This window comes from Aythya fuligula, chromosome 15, assembly GCF_009819795.1.
Source record: "Aythya fuligula isolate bAytFul2 chromosome 15, bAytFul2.pri, whole genome shotgun sequence".
Classification (NCBI taxonomy): domain Eukaryota; kingdom Metazoa; phylum Chordata; class Aves; order Anseriformes; family Anatidae; genus Aythya; species Aythya fuligula.
The window spans coordinates 16,907,657-16,932,768 of NC_045573.1; the positions used below are offsets into that span (position 1 = coordinate 16,907,657).

At 43.4% G+C, this 25,112-nt stretch overlaps 3 protein-coding genes across 3 annotated transcripts in view; 2 read left to right on the plus strand and 1 right to left on the minus strand.

The window, feature by feature from the left end:
* The window catches only part of CIITA (class II major histocompatibility complex transactivator), a 32,908-nt gene extending 25,368 nt beyond the window's left edge, over positions 1 to 7,540 (plus strand). Inside the window, exons 15-19 of the mRNA XM_032197798.1 lie at positions 1,453 to 1,545; positions 4,472 to 4,555; positions 5,336 to 5,419; positions 6,659 to 6,742; positions 7,468 to 7,540. Coding sequence (XP_032053689.1) covers positions 1,453 to 1,545; positions 4,472 to 4,555; positions 5,336 to 5,419; positions 6,659 to 6,742; positions 7,468 to 7,540 — 418 coding nt within the window. The remainder of the gene's footprint in view (positions 1 to 1,452; positions 1,546 to 4,471; positions 4,556 to 5,335; positions 5,420 to 6,658; positions 6,743 to 7,467) is intronic.
* Positions 7,541 to 13,241: 5,701 nt separating this feature from the next.
* On the minus strand, positions 13,242 to 23,685 carry DEXI (Dexi homolog). Its single transcript, XM_032197635.1, has 2 exons — positions 23,172 to 23,685; positions 13,242 to 13,890 (listed from the first exon to the last, which is right to left on the minus strand). The coding sequence occupies exon 1, from the start codon at positions 23,567 to 23,569 to the stop codon at positions 23,288 to 23,290; it is 282 nt and encodes a 93-aa protein (XP_032053526.1). The 5' UTR covers positions 23,570 to 23,685; the 3' UTR covers positions 13,242 to 13,890; positions 23,172 to 23,287.
* A 743-nt stretch (positions 23,686 to 24,428) lies between these two features.
* The window catches only part of CLEC16A (C-type lectin domain containing 16A), an 81,924-nt gene continuing 81,240 nt past the window's right edge, over positions 24,429 to 25,112 (plus strand). Inside the window, 1 exon segment of the mRNA XM_032197720.1 lies at positions 24,429 to 24,580. Coding sequence (XP_032053611.1) covers positions 24,501 to 24,580 — 80 coding nt within the window. The 5' untranslated portion in view covers positions 24,429 to 24,500.

The following is a 25,112-nucleotide window of genomic DNA, read 5'->3' on the forward strand; positions in this document are numbered from 1 at the left end:
GTTCCATGTAAAAGATATAAAGACTGAAAAAAAAGATAAACTCAACTAGTACCTAGTTTTATTCTTCACATGCATCTTCCTTTACCAGCAGCATCGTTAGAAATAATTTGTTAAGAAATCCAGTATGTATTCTCTCTCAAGGCAAACCATCTGTCCTGGTTTCAATTGGGACAGAGTTAATTTTCCTCCTAGTAGCTGGTAGGGTGCTATGTTTTGGATTAGGATGAGAAGAGTGTTGATAATGCATTGATGTTTTAATTGTTGCAGAGCAGTGCTTACACCAAGCCAAGGACTTTCCAGCTTCTTGCTCTGTCCTGCCAGCGGGCAGGCTAGGGGTGCAGCAGGAGCTGGGAGGGGACAGACCCAGGACAGCTGACCCAAAGTGACCAAAGGTGGTATTCCATACCATCTGGCGTCATGCTAAACAATATAGAGGGGTGGCTGGCCGGGGTGGGGGGACCGGCTGCTTGGGGACATCAGTCCCCATAGGCTGGACATAGTCAGCAGATGTTGAGCAATTGCATTGTCCATCACTTGTTTCGTACACATTATTAGTAGTAGTACTATTATTATTATTATTATTATTATTGTTATTGTTATTTTCCTGTCTTAATAAATTTTCTTTATCTCAACCCACAGGCTTCATTTTCCCATTTCTCTCACCCATCCCAGAGAGGGAGGGGGGAGGGAGCAACTGCTGGGGATTTTCTGATTTTTAAGCTGCTGAATTTTAAGCTTCTGAATTTTAAACTGCTTTACACTAGAAACAATTGTAGCAATAGCCAATACTTTGCCATCATACCAGAGGGAAGAGGGCATTTGGTCACAATGGATCAATCTATTGGCCATTTCTCTCTGTTGTATCTGGCCTTTTTATATTTTGGGAAAACAGTAGTGCTCTGAAAATGGAACAAGCCCAATGTATCATAGTGTTGTCTATCAGATTGGAAGGGGATTCGGTATCTGAAATTGTGACTACCTAAAACTCTCTCCATCTGGATACCCGAATGAGGAAAAACTTAATTTCTAATGCTTTCTATCAGGAAAGTTGATGTTTAGGCAGGGACTTAGGACATCTGCTGGATTTTGTCAGCTTTGTGTTTCTGTGTGCACAGGAAATCTCATTTCAGCATGGCTGGAACACAGCTATTTCATAAACACTTTAATAATCTTCAGCATATGGTGGAAGTGAGGCATTAAGTGCTACCATTTGCATATCAAAGGGAATGTGTCAAGCCATTCAACTAGTGAAAAAAAAACTCTTAGGCTATAAATTTGAGAAGCAGAAAGCTGCTTATTAGAGAAAATGGAATTTGTGTGATGGTTCTTGCTGATTGAGGCCACTGCAGAGAAGTAGCTTCTCAAGATATACAGAGTGGTCTCTGAGGTGAACAAACCATGAAAATTTAGTTTAAAAGGGAAGCTAATTCTCTCTTTTTTGTCGTCACCCAGCCTTGATGCTCTGAGTGAAAATGGCATAGGAGATGAAGGAGCAAAGAGTCTATCTGAAGTCTTTCCAACACTGAGATCACTGGAAATATTGAAGTAAGTTTCAAGGTTAACAGTTCTGGAATTCTTTTAAAAGAAATATATCAAACCAAGAGCTTAAGGGACTGTGTGTTAACAACTATGGGCATAACTAACCCATGGGCATGATAATTAGTCTATGGACATATTTAATCTGTACATTCATTAGAGAAATAGCTTAATCCTATGACAATTCCTTATTTCCATTCAAGGATAATAATTTAACTTTTTCCCTAAAACAGCGAGCGCACATTCCATTTAAAAAAAAAAAAAGAACAAGGTGTATATGATTTATTTAAATGTTTCAGACAGCTGCCTCAAAAGTTATCGCAATGCAGGGAAAAACGATGAATGCCAGACCAAGGCAGATACATTGATATATCCTTGGGGCAGCAAAAATCAAAGGGCAGGAGAAAACAAAAGGAAATGGAGTAATGTGGAAGTAGGGATTCTAGGTGAGCTCACCTTGCTGCTTCTGACTTTACTGAGGGAGTGAGAGAGGGATGAGTAGCCAACCCCAGTCAGAGCCTCTCATAGTCAGGAGTCTCTACAGGAACAGCAGTGATCTGATTTTTAAAGCGGGAAAAGGTAGTTTGCTGTCATATGTCTCTAGCTTTCATTTTTCTGCTCTAGAAACTATCCAGTTTTGTAGTCACAGAATCACAGAATCACAGAATTTCTAGGTTAGAAGAGACCTCAAGATCATCGAGTCCAACCTCTGACCTAACGCTAACAGTCCCCACTAAACCATATCCCTAAGCTCTACATCTAAATGTCTTTTAAAGACTTCCAGGGATGGTGACTCCACCACTTCCCTGGGCAGCCTGTTCCAATGCCTCACAACCCTTTCAGTAAAGAAGTTCTTCCTAACATCCAACCTAAAACTCCCCTGGCACAACTTAAGCCCATTTCCCCTCGTCCTGTCACCAGGCACGTGGGAGAACAGGCCAACCCCCACCTCGCTACAGCCTCCCTTGAGGTACCCATAGAGAGCGATAAGGTCGCCCCTGAGCCTTCTCTTCTCCAGGCTGAACAAGCCCAGCTCCCTCAGCCGCTCCTCGTAGGACTTGTTCTCCAGGCCCCTCACCAGCTTCGTTGCCCTTCTTTGGACTCGCTCGAGTACCTCGATGTCCTTCTTGTAGCGAGGGGCCCAAAACTGAACACAGTACTCAAGGTGCGGCCTCACCAGAGCCGAGTACAGGGGGAAAATCACTTCCCTAGCCCTGCTGGCCATGCTGCTGCTTATGCAAGCTAGGATGCTGTTGGCCTTCTTGGCCACCTGAGCACACTGATGGCTCATATTCAGCCGACTATCCACCATCACTCCCAGGTCCTTCTCTGCCTGGCAGCTTTCCAACCACTCATCTCCCAGCCTGTAGCTCTGCTTGGGGTTTTTGCGCCCCAGGTGCAGGACTGGCACTTGGCCTTGTTGAACTTAATGCAGTTGACCTCAGCCCATCGGTGCAGCCTATCCAGATCCTCCTGCAGAGCCCTCCTACCCTCACGCAGATCGACACACGCACCTAACTTGGTGCCATCTGCGAACTTACTGAGGGTGCACTCAATGCCCTCGTCCAGATCATCGATGAAGATATTAAAGAGGACCGGACCCAGCACCGAGCCCTGGGGAACGCCACTAGTGACAGGCCTCCAACTGGACTTGACTCCATTTACCACGACTCTTTGGGCCCAGCTATTCAGCCAGTTTTTAACCCAACGAAGCGTGCGCCAGTCCAAGCCAAGAGCAGCCAGTTTCTTGAGGAGAATGCTGTGGGAGATGGTGTCAAAAGCCTTGCTGAAGTCAAGGTAGACCACATCCACAGCCTTTCCCTCATCCACCCAGTGCGTCACTTTGTCATAGAAGGAGATCAGCAGGATCCGCCTTTCATAAACCCATGCTGACTGGGCCTGATCACCTGCTTGCCCTGCAAGTGCCGCGTGACGACACAAGATAATCTGCTCCATGAGCTTTCCTGGCACTGAGGTCAAACTGACAGGCCTATAGTTCCCCGGGTCTACCCTCCAGCCCTTCTTGTAGATGGGCATCACGTTGGCTAGCCGCCAGTCAACTGGGGCCTCCCCCGATAGCCAGGACTGTTGATAAATGATGGTAAGCAGCTTGGCCAGCACCTCTGCCAGTTCTCTCAGTACCCTCGGGTGGATCCCATCCGGCCCCATCGACTTGCGCACATCCAAGTGCTGTAGCAGGTCACCAACCATTTCTTCATGGATAGTGAGGGCCACATTCTGCTCCCCATCCCCTTCCACCAGCTCAGGGTACTGGGTATCCAGAGAAAAACCGGTATTGCCACTAAAGACTGAGGCGAAGAAGGCATTAAGCACCTCCACCTTTTCCTCATCTCTTGTAACTAAGTTTCCCCCCGCATCCAGTCAAGGATGGAGATTCTCCTTAGTTCTCTGTTTTGCGTTGATGTATTTGTAAAAAGATTTTTTGTTGTCTTTAATGGCAGTAGCCAGATTGAGCTCCAGATGAGCTTTGCCCTTTCTAATTTTGTCCCTGCACAGCCTCGTTACCTTCTTATAGTCCTTTGAAGTCAGTAGACTTCTGAGTGTAAATGTGTGCAGTGTCTCATTCACCACACAGAACTAGATACTGGGGTCCATTTAAAGTAATATTTTTCTGGGTATTTGTTTTTCTTTCTTTTTTCCTGCTTTTGTTTTTGACTGAGAAGTACCAGTTACTGCTCTCCATTTTTTGCAGAAATGTGCCACATTTAATCTTTTTTGTAAGGAAAGACTCTTGAAACTGTGTTATCTTAAATCCTGAGGAAAGCTCTTGGGTTAATGGTAACTCTAGGCCTTATCACACTGTATTGTAGCATCACCTTTGTTGTTCGGGACAACATCTAAAATCAATTTGCTCCATATATTAATCAATTAGAATAAATGTGCTCAGCTAACAAAGCCATCTCATCTACTGTAGCTTATCACAGAATAAGATAACAGATGTGGGTGCAGAGAAACTAGCTACAACTCTTCCTTCCTTATCTTCGTTAACAACACTAAGGTAAGTGGTTGTGTCCTGTTCAGTTGTTTTACATAACACACCTTACTGTCTCTGTCATAAATCACTGAAAACAGAATCCATGTGCACACAACTTGCAATAGCCAAGTTTTGACTACAAAGCCTGAAAGGAGAAGATAAACATATGACCCAGTGTAGTCATACAGAAGCATATCTCAGGAATATAACAATGAACATACTGATTTTTAAATCCAATTCATAATACCTAGTGCTTAATAATGCCCTTTACAAATTCACACACAAGAATATGATCCATTGCAAGCTTACATGTATGCAGAGCTTGCTAAGCCATCAATGAAGTAGCGCATACTTGCTGGTAAGGGACAAATGGCCCATTCCACTTCATTTATATCTCTGGCATAGGCATGAATGAAGTGTCTCAGGGGGAATACAAGAAACTGTGGTGTGCACTTCTGGGATAATTTGCTCACATTGAAATCTTTTGAATGCAGTGCACCAAAGATCTGAGCCTCATTTTCTTGCAGATTATTAATTTTCTCTGATGTAGTCAGGAGTGTTCTTAGTACTCATTAAGAATCCTAGACCTATTTTTGCTGTAGCTGTGTAAGCTGAAAAAGGCTATTTGCCTTGCTTGATATAGAAACCATGAAACTGTTTAGAAACATGAAATGATTAGCTGCAATTAGATAAGGAAAATTGGAAGTTAAGATGTACCAATGATATCCAGAATTTCGTGATCTAATATAATCTGTTACATTGTTCATTATTTGATTGTAACTATACTGGTTTTGTTGTCTGCAGCTTGTACAATAATAACATTTGTGATTTTGGAGCAGAAAATCTTGCAAAAGTTCTTCATGCGATGGCATCTTTAAGAGTGCTAGAGTGAGTATGAAATCTTTTGAAATGGATCAGGAGAGCTTATTTGCTTGGATACTGAACATTCAGATCTTCCACGCTGAGGGTAGAGGAGACAAAATTTGCAGGGAAAAAAAAATCTGCGTGGTTATGTTGGGCTTTGAAGCTGACATTCGTTGAGACAGAAAAGTTGTGGAAAGATTGAGGTGACCCCTGATCCATATCTGCCTGAAAACTTAGATTGCAGTGGCAGAAAATTCTTGAGAAGGTTGATCTGATTTTAGGAAATGCTGAAGGCTTGTCTTGTTGTTGCCTCTCCATATAGGAAAGCTATGCATTATTCCCAGTCTTGTGTGAAGGGCAAAGGCACTTAGGTGGAGTCTAGATAGTCAGTGGTTGGAAGGGTTTAAGCAACAATTCACTGTAGATTCTTTGGAACCATTATATGCTATGGCAAAGGAAATGACTTCATAGTTTTCTAGGTACTTGGTAACGTAGCCAGCCACTGATGAAGGACATGTGTGGCAGGAGTCTGGAAATCTACACACTTCTACCACCATTGGGTGTAGCTTTGCCCCTCAGCTGCATCTGGAACTCAAAGCTGGATGTATTTCATTCCTTGCTCATTCTCTAGCCAATCTCATGGACAGGCACTCTGTCAGGAAGCCAGTTAGTGGCTGGGCTGTTGCTCATGTCACCTGGAGCCCCAAGGGCAGCAGCTCAAGGAGGCAGTTACAAACTGGCCAATGTTTTCTTAAAATACCTGGAAGATGCAGAACAGGGAAAGAGTTTCATAGATGCAAAACTTGCTAACTGAAGAGGAACATCCATGTCCATCTTTAATGCCTACTGATGAGTATATATGACTTGTTGGCTCAGCAGGAAAAAGGGGAAACTTTAGCTCCATGACATCTGAGTGCTGTAGGACGAATCAATCTGGAGGTGAGAAAAAGAATCGGATAAGCAGTCACTGGATGGAGAGGAAAATTTGGTTTTAGTTGGGAGAATATGGTCATGGGGAGATGGAGAAAGACCTTAGGTACATAGAATAAGGAAACAGATGGAGTAACCTAACTTAATGGAGTCCCAGTTTGTCCTTTTGATTTTTTTTTTAATTTATTTTTTAATCATGGATCTATTTTGTTTTTACTTTTTCTTTCCCCTCTATATACAGATAAGCCCCTATATTATTTTTGCTTTTGAAAGAAATGTTTGCACTGGTATTTGATCTGATCTGAATTAACAAGGTTTTTTTACTCCCCTCAGTGTTCAGTATAACAAAATAACTGGTGTTGGAGCCCAACAGCTGACTGACAGCCTACGAAAATGCCCCCATATAAAAAACTTGTTGTAAGTTTCTTTATACATTCACATCTAAGATATATCAAATAGATCTGCAAATTGAATTCGAACTCATGCTAAAGCTGTCTTCTGTATTTGTCAGATTTATATGAGGCACAAAAAAGTAATCACCAAAATATGAAAGCAGTCACACAAATGTTAAAAAAAAAAAAAATCACCAAAATAAAAGCACACAAAAAAAATGTCATCTCTGGTTTCAGCAGTATTAATTTTCCATTGCTCCAGGCAAGCAAGCTTGTACTGCTTTAAGCACAGTTTACACTGAGCCTTCCATCACGTCTTCTTCCAACTGTAATGATCTCTGTGCTGCAGGACTTGTATTTGAGGGATAAACAATTAACAGCCATCATTACAGGTTAAATAGACTGAAGCTGCCAGTACATATTGAGGGGAAGGGAGTTTGAAGGGAAACTAAAGAATAGTTAGGGAGGCAGGACTGTAGTGTGTCCTGCAACCAGAGTCAGCTAGAGTATGGGGGAGTGGACTGCTTTCTTTTAAATTAAAATGAATTTTCATTTGTTCCATAGATTAAATACTTCTGTAGAATAGAATGATATTCAAAATGGAAAGGCAACTTAAAAGCAAAAACAAAACAACAACAACAACAACAACAAAAAATCACTGCCACCAAAAACTACAAAAACAAAACCCCCCAAAAATGTGAAATAAATTATATGTCTTAAAACCTTTCCTTTCTTAACATGCACTTACAGGATATGGAATCCTACAATTCCTTATGGAGTTCTTGAACACCTTCAGCAGCTGGACTCGAGGATCAGTGTGTAGGTTCAGTTGTATCCTGTAAAGGTAACATAAATTCTGGCTCCTTGAGATAACAAGATTTGTTTTTGTGGCAGCTGTCGATTCTGATAGGTCTCACTGGCACCAGGCGCAGGAACAGCATAAATGCCTACATGGTTACATAAAGAGATGCTGCCCGTGAGTGGCATAGATCAATATTGCAACAAATTTCCTTTTGGCCACTCACCTCGATCCCCCATTTCCCCAACACCAGTGCTAGCAGACTGCAAGGGCTGAGTGGGCAAGAACCTTATCAGCTACTCCTGGTTCAGCCCAGTTCAGTGACTGGCAGCTGGCCTGCTAATCTGCTCTTTTCTGTTGGTCAAAACTAAATAACTGTTATTCTCATGTTTAATAGATGAGTTCTGTACTCCTCAGAGATTGTTTTGTACTGATTTTTAGTCAGTCATTTCACTTTTCCTGTGTTTAATCCTCCACACCTGTTTTGCCTCCCCATGAAGCTGTGTCTAGACTGTACCCAGAGCAAACCATTGGTCCCTGCATTCCTTGTTGTCAGTCCTTTTTGTGCAGTCTGCCCACAGGCAGCCACTTTCACTTCACTGATTCTGCCTGCGCAGTCTTAAGGATCCTTGAAATAGTTACTTCTGTAGAAAACACTTTGCTGATGGTCACAAGGATTTTACTGCCTTGATGCTGCTGAGCTGAGGGAGCTGCAGGGGCAGTTACAGGAAATTAAGTACAGGATTTCTCCTCCCAGCTTTCTGCCATGTACTTCCTCTTGCTGCTGAAAAAAAAAAAATTCAGGATGCATCAGTGAAACAATCTATGTAAGGAATAAGAAGTTAAGTCAGACACCAGAGGCCTTCTGGCTTTCTTTCAGATGGGCAAAAACAGATTGCAGAATCATTTCCAGGCTGCTTGAGCTGTGGTTTTGAATGGCCCTGGTAGAGGCTGCAGTTGCCAATGGCTCCTGAAGCTATGCAGGGAGCCAAAGTTTTGCATGACTCTTGCTCTCAGTGCACTGATCACCATATGTAGGTTTAGCTGTTTTTATAGCTCTGATCAGGCTACAGGTTTTGGAAGAGCTGGTACCATACCAGCATCACAGACTTGCTTTATATGGCAGCAGGAAAAATCTGTAGTGATTCTTAATAGCTGACAGCACAATGAAGTACTAACTCTTTGTCATGTTGAATAATCATACCTACTTAGGTGAGAAGACATTAGGGTTAACAACAATGCTGGGAAGCCTCGTAAATGCAAAGTTTTCTCTAATCCTTCACACCTTCCTCTGCAACTATTCTCTCATATCTCCTATGCATTTCTGTGGCACAGGTTGCCACATTAGTGTAGCATCTGAGCAGGTGAGGAAACCTTTGTCTTCATTAGCACTGAGGACTGGTAGCAGCAGGGAGTCTGGATCCTGTCTTCCAGCTGGAAACATCCATCATCTACCAGCCACTGCCATGTTTTTTTCAGAGCACATAATATATATGTGGGTTTGGTGATTTTAATGGTGATTAAGCAGATCTGATATTCTGTTCTTATTGTTTCACAGGTAACAAAAAGGAGAAGGGAAGGTCTCCTCTGTGTTTTCCCATCTTCTTGCTGCTTTATGAATCAGGAATTAAATGCCGATTTTCATAATAGTGGCAAAATGAAAAATGTCCCATTTAAGCTTCTGGGTGATGCTTGAAGTGAGTGAACGATGGAGTTCAAGTTTTTAAAAGGTCATTTTATATGCTTTTTAAAAACTTGGCTGTGCTTCCATTGAAGTGATGAACAGTTAAGTAACATCAAGTTTCACAGAAGAAAAGGACATCTGGATATTGCTCACCATTAAAGGTGAACAGGAGTCACCAGCTTATTGGTAGTATAAAATTCCATCATCGCTTCATTGAAGTGTACGCTGCAAGCTGCTGTACATGCAACATCTGAAGTAACAACAGACCAAATCTAATTGTTTCATGGTGCCAATGATAACTACAATTAAGTTCTCTTTGATTTCAGGCTACTAAAGCTCAATGTTACAGTTTTCACCTGCAAATCTGGATTAAATTGAACTATTAGGGTCTGAAGCATAAGTAGGAATGACCAGTCTGAAATTGTAATATTATCGTTGCAAATCTAGAAGTGGCTCATTTCTTGATGCTAATTGTGATGCTGTCTTAAGAAAGGTATTTTTAATCAAATAACTGTCTTGTTACAGATTTCTTCAAAAAGATTAAGGAAAAAAAAAAAAAAAGAAAAATGAATTTAAACTAGAAAAGTATCAGGGATTTTTTGATGATGTAGCAGAAATACAAACATACGTAAATAACTTCAGCTCTGCACAAAAATCCTCAGTTTTTTACTCTGTCACAAATGAGAACTTTAAAAGCTTTTTTAAATTTTAAGGAGTAAAAGAATTTCACTTTGTGTGAGATATTAAGAGAAGATAAGAGATTCTATGTTGTATAGTTTGTCAACTAACATATATATGCATGAAACTGAGGAACTGAAAACACAAGTTAAACTTCTGAAATGAACTTTTCTCACTCATATACATGAACTGAGATTTAGTCTCTCACCTACAGGTGGCAAGTAAATGTACATACATCTGCTTGAAAGAGATATCACTACTTTGCGTTGTTGTTGTGGCCTGCTTTTACAGAATTTGAAGAATTTGAAGAATTAGGCAATAATAGGAAGTGGCATATTTCAAAGTGCTAACGTATCCATTCTGCAGGCATCAGTGTTATGTGGGCTGTACACCAGCCCTGCTGACTGCAATAGCAAAACAATTGTTTCCTCTTTTTTTTTTTTTCCTTCATTCTTTTTTTGTACTTCAGCTCTGTGAGCATGAAAAGAATTTATAATCGTGCAGAGGCATTTGTCAGGACTTTCACTCTGGTTCCATGTCCAGATGCTGTCTGGAGACAGGAAATCAGTTGGAAAGTAAAAGCTAGAAGTATTCAATATGCTACAGATAAGGAAGGGAGGCTTCTGTACTTCATTTTGCTAGCTCACCAGTAGCTCAACAACATCCTTGAAGTTTCTTTTGCTAGGAAGCACTGACAATGCTGACCAAGGATCTTTGCAAATGAAAATCTCTCAACTCCAGATGTTATGATGTGGTTCAAAAACAAACCCCAATTTAAACAGTTCAAAATTACAGATGATTTCTGCTGATCTGAATAGCCAGGAACCAGACCTAGTATGTGGAAGCAATAGTACAAGAGAGTAAGGTGAAAAACACTACGGAGAATGTGATTGTAACTAGGAAATGGCATTCTTCTTCACTACTTGCTTGGGTCTTCAAATTCTAGCCAGAGCTGTGGAAAAATCTCATTCATATTCCCCCTCTTTACAGCTGCTTGAATGGGAAGTAGTTTGAACTAAATTCAGTGTGACATTCCCATCAGCTTATGACGCTCCAGCCATGCAGAGCTATGGTGAGCCCTTGTCTCAGCTTCCTCAACTTAACCTTTGAATGACAAATGCACCTGTAGGGATATACTCTGCATCTAGGCTTCACTGTGACTGAATCTAAGAATACGCTAACCTTATGTAGGCAACTGAATATTACAAGACTGTCTAGACTGCTAAAATGGTGTTGGGTATTCTACTGTTCTCTTAGTGGGAGATGCATGCTTATAGTGTACATATTGTAAATTCTGATGCAGTGTTTTGGTTGTGTGTTTTTTTTTTATATATATGATTTTTTAAAAGTATTAATAAAAGTATTTCTTTTTACAGTAGCTTGCAGTAGTTATTGAAAATTATTTTGATTTTTTTCTCTGAAGCACTGGGAAAACACTGCTGGCTTCTGAACATAGTAACACGTGAAGGGCTCCTGCATTCCCTGTTAAAGGCAGGGAATATGCAAGGGAGTCAGCTTGGTCCTGCTGGCACCTACCAGTTCAGTGGTCTGAAATGGAGAAATAATGTTTTCCTAACAGGCAGTGGGATCTTGCATGACCAACTGGCAGGCTGTTCGTCCAAACTAGAAGATATAAAAGTTCTGACTGAAGCTGCCTACTAATAACAGCAAAAAAAGTTGTTTTCATTATTTCAGGCTTTTAGCAGTTACAAGTATTTAAATTAATCAAGGTTCAAAGTCTGGGTGGATACTCTTGTGGCACAAAACTCATGGAAAATGCTTTTATCAATTGAGTGCCTTGTGTGTAGAAGACTGAATTCACTGGCTACCCTAAAAAAGCTACCCTGATCAAATCAGTGTTCTAAAATCTCCTTTTACAGAATCACAGAATCACAGAATTTCTAGGTTGGAAGAGACCTCAAGATCATCGAGTCCAACCTCTGACCTAACACTAACAGTCCCCACTAAACCATATCCCCCCCTTAGGATGAGAAGAATGCTTATCTTGTCTCTTTATGCCCATATTCTTTTTGTTATCTGTGAAGCCTTACTAAATATAAGCCTTATGTTATGACGGTAGTCAGATCTACTTTCAACTGAAGTACTTTTTCCCTATCACTAAAATGTCTAAAGAAATCAGAAGTCTTAATCTTTGATTCAGAACTTCTGAAGTGACTTACTTGGTGGAATTTGTGTTCCTTGATCTGTGCATCACGTGGTGTAAACCCACTGCAGGGAATGATTACCAAGCAGTAGATACCGCAGTAAGCATAATGAAAAACTCAACCATGTTCTTGAAATGACACACATGTGACCTGAAATACTTGGTGTAAGATGTCTCTGAACAGTATGAAGTCCTAATTATATAGACGGCAGGCATGCTGCCTTCAGTAGCAAAATGCAGTATTCCTTGTGTTAGAACCACATGGCCATGTGAACACAAACTTTACTAGTCTTTAAACTCGACTATTCTTTATATAGGTCCTTACGTGGCAATTTAGATCCCTAAACGTGTTCTTATGTGTCAGAATATTGTGTTCTAAGTGACTTCACCCGTGAATTGTGTCCTAAGTGACTTCACCCGTGCAAGCCAGGGAATGCCTAGAACAAAGCACTTGTTTGCTTTAGGCTCCCAAAGTGCATCTAATAACCTATTTTGGAGGAAGCTATGTAATTTCATGGCAGTGCTTCACCTCTTGCAGGAGCAGCTGAAAACTGCGGTTGGGGGACTGTGCACAAATTTCTACTGCGCTAGGAGTTCAGAAATGCCATTCAAACATTCACACTGAGAATACCAGGATGAAAATGGAGTTCGATACACAAGGTCTTTGTCATTGTTTCAAGCGGGAGCTAAACTGCTGCTCTCTTGTTCCTTCTTCCTTGCTGTCAGGGCACTCATGATGCCATCTGTCTTGGTCTGAAAGCCCAAGATGGGAGCAGGTGATAGAGACACAGACTGCAGGGGGCAGATACAGTGTATGGAGAAATTTCAGGAGAAACGTGTTCAATCCTGCTTTATCTGAAATGTTCTTCATATATCAACTTTGCTTAGCAACTGCACTGTTATGAAAATCAGACTTCTAAAATATACCAGTAAGATAAAAACAGTAAAATAGCTGCCCTCAATAACATGTTAGTTGCTTGTTTGTTTGTTTGTTTTCTCCCAACACTGCATGGTTCCTGGTGTTTCATTTCAGGTCTGATTTTTCAAGTAATTTTTCATGTAGCAGGATTGCCTGTATGCTGGCCATCTCAGTAACATGGAACTACTTCCAGGCACCTGTAGGAAAACTGCAATTTCCTGGAAGCATATTTAAATTATTTTCTGTTCAAAGGGAAAAAGAACAACAAATGACTGCTTTCTTTTTCATGGAAAAGGTCAGTCTTTATTGTATTGCTTTCATATCTGTACATAGGAACATGAGCTTAAACAATCTCCAAAGTATCTGGTTAGATAATCTGACATATAAAATTCAGTGTCTGATCTATTTCAAAGCTCATGATTAAAATAAAATATCTTGATAGCACAGCTCTTGCCATAATACTACCCTGAACAGAACCTTCTTGAAGCACTCCTGGATATATTCCCCTGAGAGATCACTGATCCGGAACTACTGGCTGGTCTAGTTTTCAATGTGCAATTGCAAAACTTGCTTAAGCAGTATGTAGAGCGTGTCCATTTAGATGACATGGTATTTATTCAAAAGTTTATCAAAACTGAGTAACATCTTGATTTTCTGTTGTAAGAGAACATAGCTTACATTACTTGTTCACACAGTCCATCCCAGAATTACCTATGGAAGCCCAGAACTGTACGTGAATCACTGCAGGTCAGGTAGTGCACACTCAAGAGGCAATGACCATGGGAAAAAATCACGGCTGACAAGTTTTGATAACAACTCTTCTTGTTGTCCCCTTGTCCTTCTTTTCATCTCTACATTTCAGAGTATAGTTTCTTTCCATAACTTGATCCATTAACCTGGTCATAATCCATTTCAGGTGTTTAATGCATCTGTTTAAAAAGAAACACATAACAAACACAGAGTAACCCACTAGACCTGAACTGAACAGAGAAGTCAGTGTTTATGTTAGATACAGCACCGTGCTGTTTCTTATAAATAAATAAATAAAAATCCAAATTTTCATGACCAGGGACAGTAATTATTTGAGAAGTAAGGGCCTGATTAACGTTTCAGTGAAATCCGTGTAACAGTTCCTGTTAAAGAGCACATCAGTCCTTAGCGTAATTTTAATGTAGGCATGAAGCTATTGGTTTGAGGGGTATGAGAACAAGCAGTCAACCACAGTCCATCAGGTCAATTAGTAAGGGCTGCTCCTAGGAGAGCAACCAGGCTTGACATGCCGGGGAATAGACTATTTTATGCTAGGTTTGATATCACTTTACATATCTCTTACTAAAAACTGATTTTTGAATCGTCTATATCTTCTTAATGACGCTGTTCCTTAGGTGGTATAATTGTGTTAATCATGCGCTGCTTACATTTGACGCAGCCTCTGATTTTGGTCACTTTCTCTTTTTCTTTCTCTAGAGTCACTTTGTTCAAAGCATTTTGGATCCACCAGTAAGTAATTTATAGAGTTAAGTAACATGTTGGAGCAACTTCTTGGACTAACTGACAAGGAAAATTGCTACTGTTTTGCTTTATCGCAGTGTACCTTATTTACCTTGGTTGGTTCCAAGTATCTGACAGGTATTAAGAGGTGATTTTTACCATCATCAGAGCCTGAAAAAGCCTTCTTCAAGCCGAACCAGAGCTGTGGATGTGCTGGACAGTGGTGACAGGACCCATTTGGTCCTGTGATCTTACAGGTGACTTTAACACAGAGCAGGATGGTGCAGCTCAGAGTGGGGATGAGTCTTTGTCAAAGAAGAGTTTTGGGGGTACAGGAAACCGAGAGCAGGTCCCTGGTAGCCAGCAGTTCAGGAGAAGATCTGTGCTCTGCAGAACAAGTCTCTGGAAGGACAGCTCTTCCCTCCTTCCCCTCTTACAGATCTTATAGGCCTCCTGCACAGCATGTAAAGGCAGGGGACCCTACACAGTAAAGATGTTCATCTGGTTGTAAAATGGGAGTTTGTGGTACAAAGCTGTAGCTGGGGATCTTAACGGGCGTTCTAACAGATCTGCTTTACATCATGGAGCAGACCATCATCTATTCACAGATCATGGAGCTCTCTGAATAGGCTCTCACTGGGCTGCAGGGCAAAACAGCCTCTCTCCTGGTCACTTTCTGTGCTTGGCGTGGTGGCTCAGCAGGTCATTTTGCCCTGCCAACCCAGTCCTCTAGCACACGGGTCCTGAGGCAGAAAGATTGCCATGAGTTCAGGTGCAGAAGACAAAGCAGACTCTGTGAGGAGTCTGAATGAAGAATGAAATGCAATTGTCACATGTTCTAGATGAGCATGGAGAGACTGAGGAACATGGTATCGTTAACAAATTAACTACAGAAAGCTGTAAAGCAAACAGGTTCACAGAATCACAGAATTTCTAGGTTGGAAGAGACCTCAAGATCATCGAGTCCAACCTCTGACCTAACGCTAGCAGTCCCCACTAAACCATATCCCTAAGCTCTACATCTAAACGTCTTTTGAAGACTTCCAGGGATGGTGACTCCACCACTTCCCTGGGCAGCCTGGGCAGCCTGTTCCAATGCCACAGGTTGACACAGGGAGAAAGGTTCTTTTATGGATTGAAAGCGTATGAAAAGATTGAAGTAAAGAACAGAGCTTGATAGGAAAGAAGTCAGTAGCAGGGTATGCCAGAGAACAGTTTTTATTCAACAACACCATTAGTAGGCCAGAGAAGAGAATGAACAGAGAAACCTCCACGACTGCAGAAAATAAGCTCTTGCAGATATTCAGATGATGATAGCAAAGAACCCCAGAAGGACCTCATGACGTCGAATGGGCAAAAGGCTGCAGGTGACTTTACTTAACGGTAATATAATGCAATTACAGACAAATACTTTGCACCTGCCTACATGATGCAGAAGTTGTAGCTGGCAATTACAACTAATAATCACTACTGACAAGACCCTGAAGTCCCTATCTCAGCAGTGGCACCTAAAAAAACCACTGCTAAAAAACTTTGGGCATCATTATGAAGGATAGTGAGAACAAGAAAACAAGAGCCATATAAAGCCATTGTGTGCCTACATCAGGAGCATTATGTGCACTTCTGGTCCTGTATTTCAAGAAGTGGAGCAAAGAAGGTAAAGATAAGAACATCTGAAAAGATCGAGGGAAGGGAGGGAGCAGCTCATCTCAGTCTTAAGAGGTAGAGAGAAGGAATTGGAAAACAGTTGCTAAAGGGCTGGGCAGCAGTGTGCCCTCTAACATCCCTGGTTCTTCCATTGTGGAGTATGAAAAGTACAAAGGGAACAGGCTGCAGATTTCAGTCATATTTATGGGTGGTCTCAAATGGCATCTCCTGCCAGTGTCAGAGCTGGAACATGAAGCCAGGTGATTTTGGTCTGACTCATCACAGCACTTCCTATGTTCCTGTTTGCTACCTAGTAGATACTAAGACATGAACACAGAACACTTCTGTGTCCATGAGGCCCTTCTATCAAATGTTAATCAGCTGCAACACCCTGCTAACAGTAATCATATATGCTCAATATCCTTATTTATTGTCCATATTTCTTAAACTAAGGGGAAACAGATGTTCTAATGGGTTACTCACTTGAAGTTTATCTGATCGCTTTCCAAACTCAACTAAAACCAGCAGATAGTTCAGACATTGTTAGTGTTCTGCATTGTGGATTGAAACCAAGGCTGACTTAAAAATAGCACTGCAAAATGTATTGGGCTTCCAAATAAAAGCATAAAGCTAACTGAAGTTTCAAATAATGCCGCAGGGTTGCTAGTCCCAGACAGTAATTTGTAGTGGCAGATATTAAATGGTGTGTGAATGATACACTTGACCAGGATATTCAATCTTGCCTTTCTATTCTGCCAGTTAGAAGCCTGTTCTTCAAATTTCATGTGAACCTAATTCTTAACAGAAAACTTCCAAAATTTCCCTAAAAATGGAAAACAAAAAGGCTAGCAACTCTTTTTTCAAATTTCAGATCCAACAGCTTAAAAACCCTTGTAAGCATTTAATAATGCAGCTGTTAGAGCACAACTCCAGCATTAAAAGAAGAAACTCAGTCATGGATTTGGGCTGGACCAAAGGAAACGCAGTGACTCCGTTCTGCATCCTGACATTGTCTGCCATCTATTTCATGACTTCCCAAAAGAATGTGTTTCTGATACCACCTCCTGTTTGGGCTGTAGTACCTGAGCAAGCCTTGGCTCTTTTCTTCTGGCCCTTCAAAAACTAGTCTTACTTCAAAGAATAAATAGTCTTAGGTCACTTACTAGAGCTTTACACAGCGATAAATCATTTGTGCATATGATTATTTTCCATTATATCTGTACTTCCATATATGGGTCCCATTAGTCTCTGCCTGTATTATCACGGTTGGATGGAGTATACAACTCCCCCAGAAGAGGAATCAGGTTCTCTGCCTTCTGAACAGAACATGAGTGACCAAAACCCTCTTCTCCATGTGCTGTGCCAAAGGAGAAAAATGCTGTTTAGTAATAGGGAAGAGATGCCCTTCCCAGGCTGTAGGAAAGTTCATCCATAGCAGGTGACCTTCCCCATAGCAGGTGACAAAACTGATGCTTCTCAGTGCCCATCTCCAGCGCCAAGAGTGAATTGGTTGGTCCACAGCAAAAGAAGAGTCTGAGCAGTGGGACTTCTCTCAGCCACTGGTTGCAGCTGAATTTTTCCTCCCCATTTCCACTGGTCCCACTCCACTCAAAACCCTTCTATCAAGCCTCAAAAGGGCAGGTTCTTAATCCCCTAATATCTGATACAGAGAGTATCATTCAAATTCTTCAAATATTTTTTCCCAAGCTTGTGGCCAGACAAAACACTCGAGCTTGCATAACTGGAAAGAGAGAGACAATATGAAAGTTTCCTTGAAGAAATGGAAAGACTTAGCTATTTCTGTGCACTATCTAATTCTTTGGGACACTTGTACTCTGTATTAATTACAATCATCATGAAGGAAGAAATACAAAGAGTTGGAATGGTCAAGTATACATCCTAAACTTTTCTAAACAAATTATTCTTCTGTTTTAGGATTGCTAGTTGCCATCTGACTAATAGCATTTTGCTAGTTCTCTGGAGGAAACAAACACAAAGAATTATATTGAATTCATTTTTTAATTCCTTTGGCAGCTTAAAACTAGTAACTGGATATTATCACCTGCTATTAAAGCAAACTGATTAAACTTCATTTTATAGAGAAGAACTAAAGAAATTAGATTATAAAAAAATATTTAAAATCACCTGTGGCTGGGGGTTTTAACAAATTAAATACTCAGACCTTAAGTGTTTCTATCTTAAGCTAAATGCCTCTTCTTTTTCTGTGCCTTATTTTAATTCATGTTATTAACAGCAGCTGCTAGAAAACTTTATAAAAAATCTGCCTGCTCCTTTGCATTATATTACCAAAGACATTTGATAGAAAATCACTTAGGACTGTGCCTGGCTATGGTTAACGAGGTTGAATGGCTAGTTCATTAGTTAACCATGATTTTGTCTTTCTTCCATCTAGGATGGAACTCCTGTTAAGAACAGCTGGAGTACAATAGCCTTTACAACAGAGCTGCCAGGCAAGTTTGAGCATTCAACTTCTGTTAATTTTAGTAATGCCTAAGAGTTTAAAACATACAGTTCTAAAAATTCCATCTACTGCTCTTAAACCTGTCATTACTATAACTGATAACAAAATGGACAAATTGTGCATATCATGAAGTCAATGAGTCACTTTTTTTTCCACATGAAGATTTCTACAAATAAGGCAAGAACCCAGTGAAAAAAAAAAAAAAAAAAAAAAAAAAAAAAAAAAAAAACCAACAATCACTGCTCATTATTTTTACAATTCCAAATCAGGAGCTGGTTTCTAATACATTTATGTGCATCTTAGCACTGCCAGTGATAATGTTCTTCTGATCTGTTCCTTTATGTGGCATTCTGTTCTAGAAATGGAACAGAGACATAAGTGTGTTAAGCTCATAGAAGCCACCAGCGGAGATGAAGGAAGGAGTCCAGCATATTTCCTTCCCTCTCCACTGGGCCGTACTGCCTCTTACATATGCTGAACCTTCGTTTCCATTTGGCACTATTTGATCAGCTAGTGAGTACAGCTATTTCTTTGACTGATTCAGGATTTACATGTTGGCAAAGAGCAGAAGTGCTGAGTCAGAAGCTTTTGAGTGCTGGATTCTGCTCACTAAAGGCATACATCAAAATTTACCTTGATAATTCCAGTATTTCCTATTTGGTTTTCATTATTGATTACTCCTGCTCATTTTCTTTCTGATTAGAGTACTTTGTGATGAGTCACATCTGATTTTAAAACAGTACAAAGAGAACAGTCATACAACTTTATTCCAGGAGACTTCAAATATAATGAAGAATCTGGCACACTCAAGCTAAAACAGGAGATGACATGAGTAAGCTCAATTCTGCTGAGGTTACACAAATAGAATTCTCCATTTGAATAGGATAGGAAGCTTCTTTGAGCTGCTTAGTTGTCTATCTTCAACCTCTGCCACCAATTATGCTTAGAACAGAATTTTGCTCCTTTTGGGTTTATTCAGCTGAGGTTTTCATTGCAAGAGAGCAGAACTTTTCTGATCTATATGCTCTTTGATACTAAATAAGCCTTTCCACACTGCGCAGAATTGCCTCTTAAGGTTTTCTCCCATTGTCTCTCTGTTTGTGCATGCCATTCACCTCCTGGGTGGAAGGCAGCACTTTCTAAAAGCAAGGAGCACACTTGCAAGGTTTCAGCTAGGGCTAATCATAGCTTTTTAGTTGTTCTCGATAATCAGTGGTGAGTCACATGAAGAACACTACTCTTACACTTTATGCAGTGAGTGATGCCTATATATTTCTAATCTCTCCTTATAAAACTAAGACCCACTCTTCCTGCAGTGTCTGATGAATCCTCAGTACTTCTGGGTCGAAGCAAACATGGCAAGCCTCCCTAAGCCTATGGCTTAACATGGGGAACTGGTGGTGACAAATGTCACAGAGCTGTGACAAACTCTGTAACCAGGATATTAACACAAATTCCTTTCCATGGTGACATGCTGAGTCTTTGCCTTGTGGCTAAATAATTATGCAATTTGTGGCCTGGTTGCCAAACATATAATTAAGTATATTAATAGATGGTTGACACCATTCCTCACAACATTCTCCTCAAGAAACTGGCTGCTCGTGGCTTGGACTGGCGTACACTTCATTGGGTTAGAAACTGGTTGGATAACTGGGCCCAAAGAGTTGTGGTAAATGGAGTCAAGTCCAGTTGGAGGCCTGTCACTAGTGGCGTTCCCCAGGGCTCAGTACTGGGTCCGGTCCTCTTTAATATCTTCATCGATGATCTGGACGAGGGCATTGAGTGCACCCTCAGTAAGTTTGCAGATGATACCAAGTTAGGTGTGTGTGTCGATCTGTGCGAGGGTAGGAAGGCTCTGCGGGAGGATCTGGATAGGCTGGACTGAGGGGCTGAGGTCAACTGTATGAAGTTCAACAAGGCCAATTGCCTGGTCCTGCACCTGGGGCGCAACAACCCCAAGCAGAGCTACAGGCTGGGAGATGAGTGGTTGGTAAGCTGCCAGGCAGAGAAGGACCTGGGAGTGATGGTGGATAGTCGGCTGAATATGAGCCATCAGTGTGCTCAGGTGGCCAAGAAGGCCAACACCATCCTGGCTTGTATAAGCAGCAGCATGGCCAGCAGGGCTAGGGAAGTGATTTTCCCCCTGTACTCGGCTCTGGTGAGGCCGCACCTTGAGTACTGTGTTCAGTTTTGGGCCCCTCGCTACAAGAAGGATGTGGAGGTGCTTGAGTGAGTCCAGAGAAGGGTGACCAAGCTGGTGAGGGGTCTGGACAACAAGTCTTACGAGGAGCGGCTGAGGGAGCTGGGCTTGTTCAGCCTGGAGAAGAGGAGGCTCAGGGGTGACCTTATTGCTCTCTACAGGTACCTTAAAGGAGGCTGTAGCGAGGTGGGGGTTGGTCTGTTCTCCCACGTGCCTGGCGACAGGACAAGGGGGAATGGGCTAAAGTTGTGCCAGGGGAGGTTTAGGTTGGATATTAGGAAAAACTTCTTTACGAAAAGGATTGTTAGGCATTGGAATGGGCTGCCCAGAGAAGTGGTTGAGTCACCATCCCTGGAGGTCTTTAAAAGACATTTAGATGTTGAACTTAGCGATATGGTTTAGTGGAGGACTGGTTAGTGTTAGGTCAGAGATTGGACTAGGTGATCTTGGAGGTCTCTTCCAACCTAGACGATTCTGTGATTCTGTGAAATAAAGTGCAGCAATAGCATGTTTTTTGTTCTCTAGTATTTATCTAATATCTCTAATCTAATACAATTGATCTAACTTAAAAGATTTGTGATTTGATTCTCAGTGGAAACAATAATCTAACATGCCAATTTCCAAACCAAAGGTCAAGGCTACAGTTAGTCCTTGTGCAGAGCTCCATCACCTCAAGATGGAGCATGGGCTAAGGCTTACTTCTGAGCTCTGTGAAGGCATTTGCATTTCCACATATAGAGGTGACATTGTTTTAAATTGAGAATATAGAGTAATTTGCAGAGCTTCTCATCCTATTAACATGAAGGCAAATTTTAAGATGCCCATATACATGCATTGAACAGAATTGTGCCTGATCCTGTGTTGTATTGAACTGTGTAGCAGGAAAAATCCACAGAGTAAGCTTTATGTGTGTTGTTCTCCTTAGGTCTTCCTGAAAACTATATGCAGCTCATCATAACAAATCCTAGTCAGCATATAAGTGATCCCTTAATCCCTTACTAATTGTTAGTATTTTTAATTATTTTTTAATATTTTTCATTAGATTACATTGGAGTTTTAAGATCTGGGGTTTGGGAAAAGGTATTTTTGAGTAGCAAAGGGTTAGGACTTTTTGCACCAAAGGTTTTGCTTAAATTTCCATTATTATGCACTTCTTTCCTGGAAGACAGGAGATACTGGTTTGAATGGTACTTAGGAAGACTTTTGAATTGCATTGTCTGTGTTCTGAGCCTGGATGTTATATGCCCAACTGAAAAGGGAGAGGAGGAGACAGCTACAAGAAGTAGCCAACAGTGTCGTGCAGGGAGTTGAGTTCTGCTACAGATCTTTGGGACTGCCAAAAATTATTCTAACCCAGTAGTCTGGGATGGACCACCAAATGTGTGTACACACACTTTTATTTGTAATAACTGTTTGTGGGGGAATTTCTTCAGTAGCAGCACAAATCTTTTCTCCCCATGCTCCCACTTGCCTTTGACCAAGCTTTGCTCAGATGTGTTTGTGCAATCAATATTAATCCAACACCACCAATTTCCATTTTATATGTTCTAAACTATTGATCAAAAACTGCTACCATTGCTTTATATGGAATCTTAACAGAAATATTTAGGAAGATAGTTTTAACCTGTATGATGGACAGTATTACAGAAAAGGTTTTGTTTTGTTTTTAAATTGGAAGATTGATAAAAATAGCTTGATGTCACATGGTATTTGTATAATATGTTCACCAAGGTTATGTCTGCAACCTTAGAACAGAATTTCTTATTTCCCTATTTTCAAACAGAAAGTTAAAAAGGTATCCTAAACTGATTTTCAAACTTACAGCCAATATTTTGCTAAGAAATTATACTGGCAGATTTGCTAACACATTTTTATTTAAACTGTGAATGTTTTCATTAACATACACTTGGCACAGAGTGTCCCAGCTGGAAATACTGATTCGCTTCCCAACTGCATTTCAGTGGTTTAAAACGCCAAAATCCTTACAACGTTCCCAGGCTTCCAACATCGCTCAGAAGTACAGAACAAATTGATCAAGCAAACCCTGAGGCTGCGATAAACGTGAGAACGGTCAGCTGGGTGGTTTCATGTTATCTAAGTGCAGTTATTAAAGGGCGGCTATTTAAAATGTGTTTATGAGCAGTGTGTGACCTCCGGTGTATGGGTAAATACTGCCCTGCGTTATCACTTCCATTCGGCGCTGCTCTAAGACCCGATTAGCGAAGTTGTTGCCCGGCTGCAAACCCCACACGGGCAGGAAGAGCCCCGGGGACGTGCAGTCCCGGCCCCCAGCCCGCTCCGCGCACCCGGCAGGGCGGCGGGGCTGTTCCCTGTGCCCGGCCCGGCCCCGGGAGCCCGGCAGCCGAGAGGAGCCGGCGGCAGTGACTTACTTGCCCTGCGAGCCCTCCGTTTGCTGCCGGCTCCCCTGCGGCGTCCCGAAGGGCAGGGGCCGCTCGGGTGGAGCGGGGGCATCCCGGGAAGCCCGCTCCGCAGCCGCCCCGGGGCGTCACTCCAGGTAGCCGTCAAAGACATCCAGCTCGCCGTCCGTCTCGTAGAGCACGGAGCCCGGCTCGGAGAGCACTCCCAGGTCCAGCAGAGCCTGGTCCACGTCCTCGGGCAGGAAGACGATGCCCACGTTGAGGACGATATACTCCATCAGGAAGGCATAGTACAGGATCAGCACGTTGACGAAGAACAAACCCACGTAGAACATATAGGGCAGCGCCAGCAGCGCATGGAAGGCCCAGGACTCCAGCGCATCCAGCCGTGCCGACACAGCGGCGGGCATGCAGCTGTGGGGGGCCGCGCTCCGCAGCCTCGCCGGGGGGGCAGGGGGACGAAGGGGGCGAAACGCCGGGGCCGGAGCCCGATGCGGACCCCGCAGAGAGGCCGAGCCCGGCGAACCCGGCTTGAGCGCGGTGCCGCAGCCCTGCCGCTGGCAGGAGGCGCTCCAGGGGCAGCCCCGGCCCGGCTGCCGCAGTCCCGCCGCGCCGCCCGCCCTCCCGCTTGGCGGCTCGGCTCGGCGGGCGCGCTCCCGTGCGCAGGGCCGAGCCCAGGCCCGCCGACACGGCCCGGCCCCAGTGCTACCGCCCCCGGGGACCGAGGGGCGCCCCCGTCCCTCAGCGGCGCGCAACGAGGCGCTGCCGTTCGTCAGCAGGGCTCCGCCGGTATCAAAGTACGATCAAAGACACCACTACAAACTTTTTTTTTTTTTTTTTTTTTTTTTTTTACGAGATTTAATTTCTTCAGCTATTTAAGGAATTCAATTGACGCGGATCTCCCCCAGCCAGCTGCCACTAACGTTCCCACTCCCCTTGTCCCGCTTTAAACCAGGCAGTGTAAGCCCAGACGGGCGGTGCAGACCAAAAGCCCTCGGCAGAGGGCACGGCACCGCCAGCCCCATCCAGCCCCATCTCCATTCCCGTGCCACCCGGCGCCCGGACCGGCTTCTCCCCGTCCGTCACGACCCGCGCGCCCTGAGGGTACGCCGGCGCCGAGCCCCCGACTCGTAATGGCGGAGGGGCAGCCCTCGGCGCGCCGCGCTGTCTGCTGGGAGTTGAAGTCCCCGCAGCGCCGCCGGGCCCGGGGTCCAGGCCTCGCTTCCCGGCGTGCCCCGGCCGCGCGTGCGCCCTGCCGGCCGTGCTGTGCGCCGGGGGCCCCGCGGCACCCGTCCCCCGTGCCCGCCGCGCTATGGAGCCCTAGGGGCCGCCGCCGCCGCCATGTTCGGCCGCTCCCGCAGCTGGGTGGGCGGCGGGCACGGGAAGGCCGCCCGCAGCATCCACTCCTTGGACCACCTCAAGTGAGAGCGGGGGGCCGGGAGGGACGGGGATGCCCCCCGGTTTCGGGGGGGGGGTGGCGGGCCGGGCTGCTTTCCTCAGGAGCTGGCAGCGGGGCTGTCCGTCTTCGCCTCCAGCTCCCCTCGGGTCAGGCGCGGTTCCGTACTGGGAGGTCGGGATCGTGGCCGCGACGTGTGTGGCTTCAGTCCTGACAAGCCCACGGCCTTCTGCGTAGTGGTAGGAGCAATAAGGAAGAAATCTGTGGTGCTTCCTGAGACAGCCGTCGGCCTGTGGGCGGCTGGGCCCAGGCCCGGTGCTGTGGGGCCTGGGGAGTGAGCTGCTGGCAGCTGTACAGCTGTTGGGTTGGGGCATGGTAACGCTGGTCTCTGGAACCCGGAATCCTGGCGTCATTGCTGACTGCAGAACGGGTGGGAGAGTGTTTTCTGGCTCTGCCGCTGGAGAGGTGAAGCAGTTTCCAAGTCACTGATCAGTTCAGAGGGACCTGGTGCTGGCAGAATAATGAGGTCTGCTGTAATAGCTTTTTGGTCTATTGAG

Excerpts from the sequence above, each read along its gene's own strand:
- DEXI (XM_032197635.1), bottom strand. The coding sequence starts at position 23,569 with ATGCCCGCCGCTGTGTCGGCACGGCTGGATGCGCTGGAGTCCTGGGCC.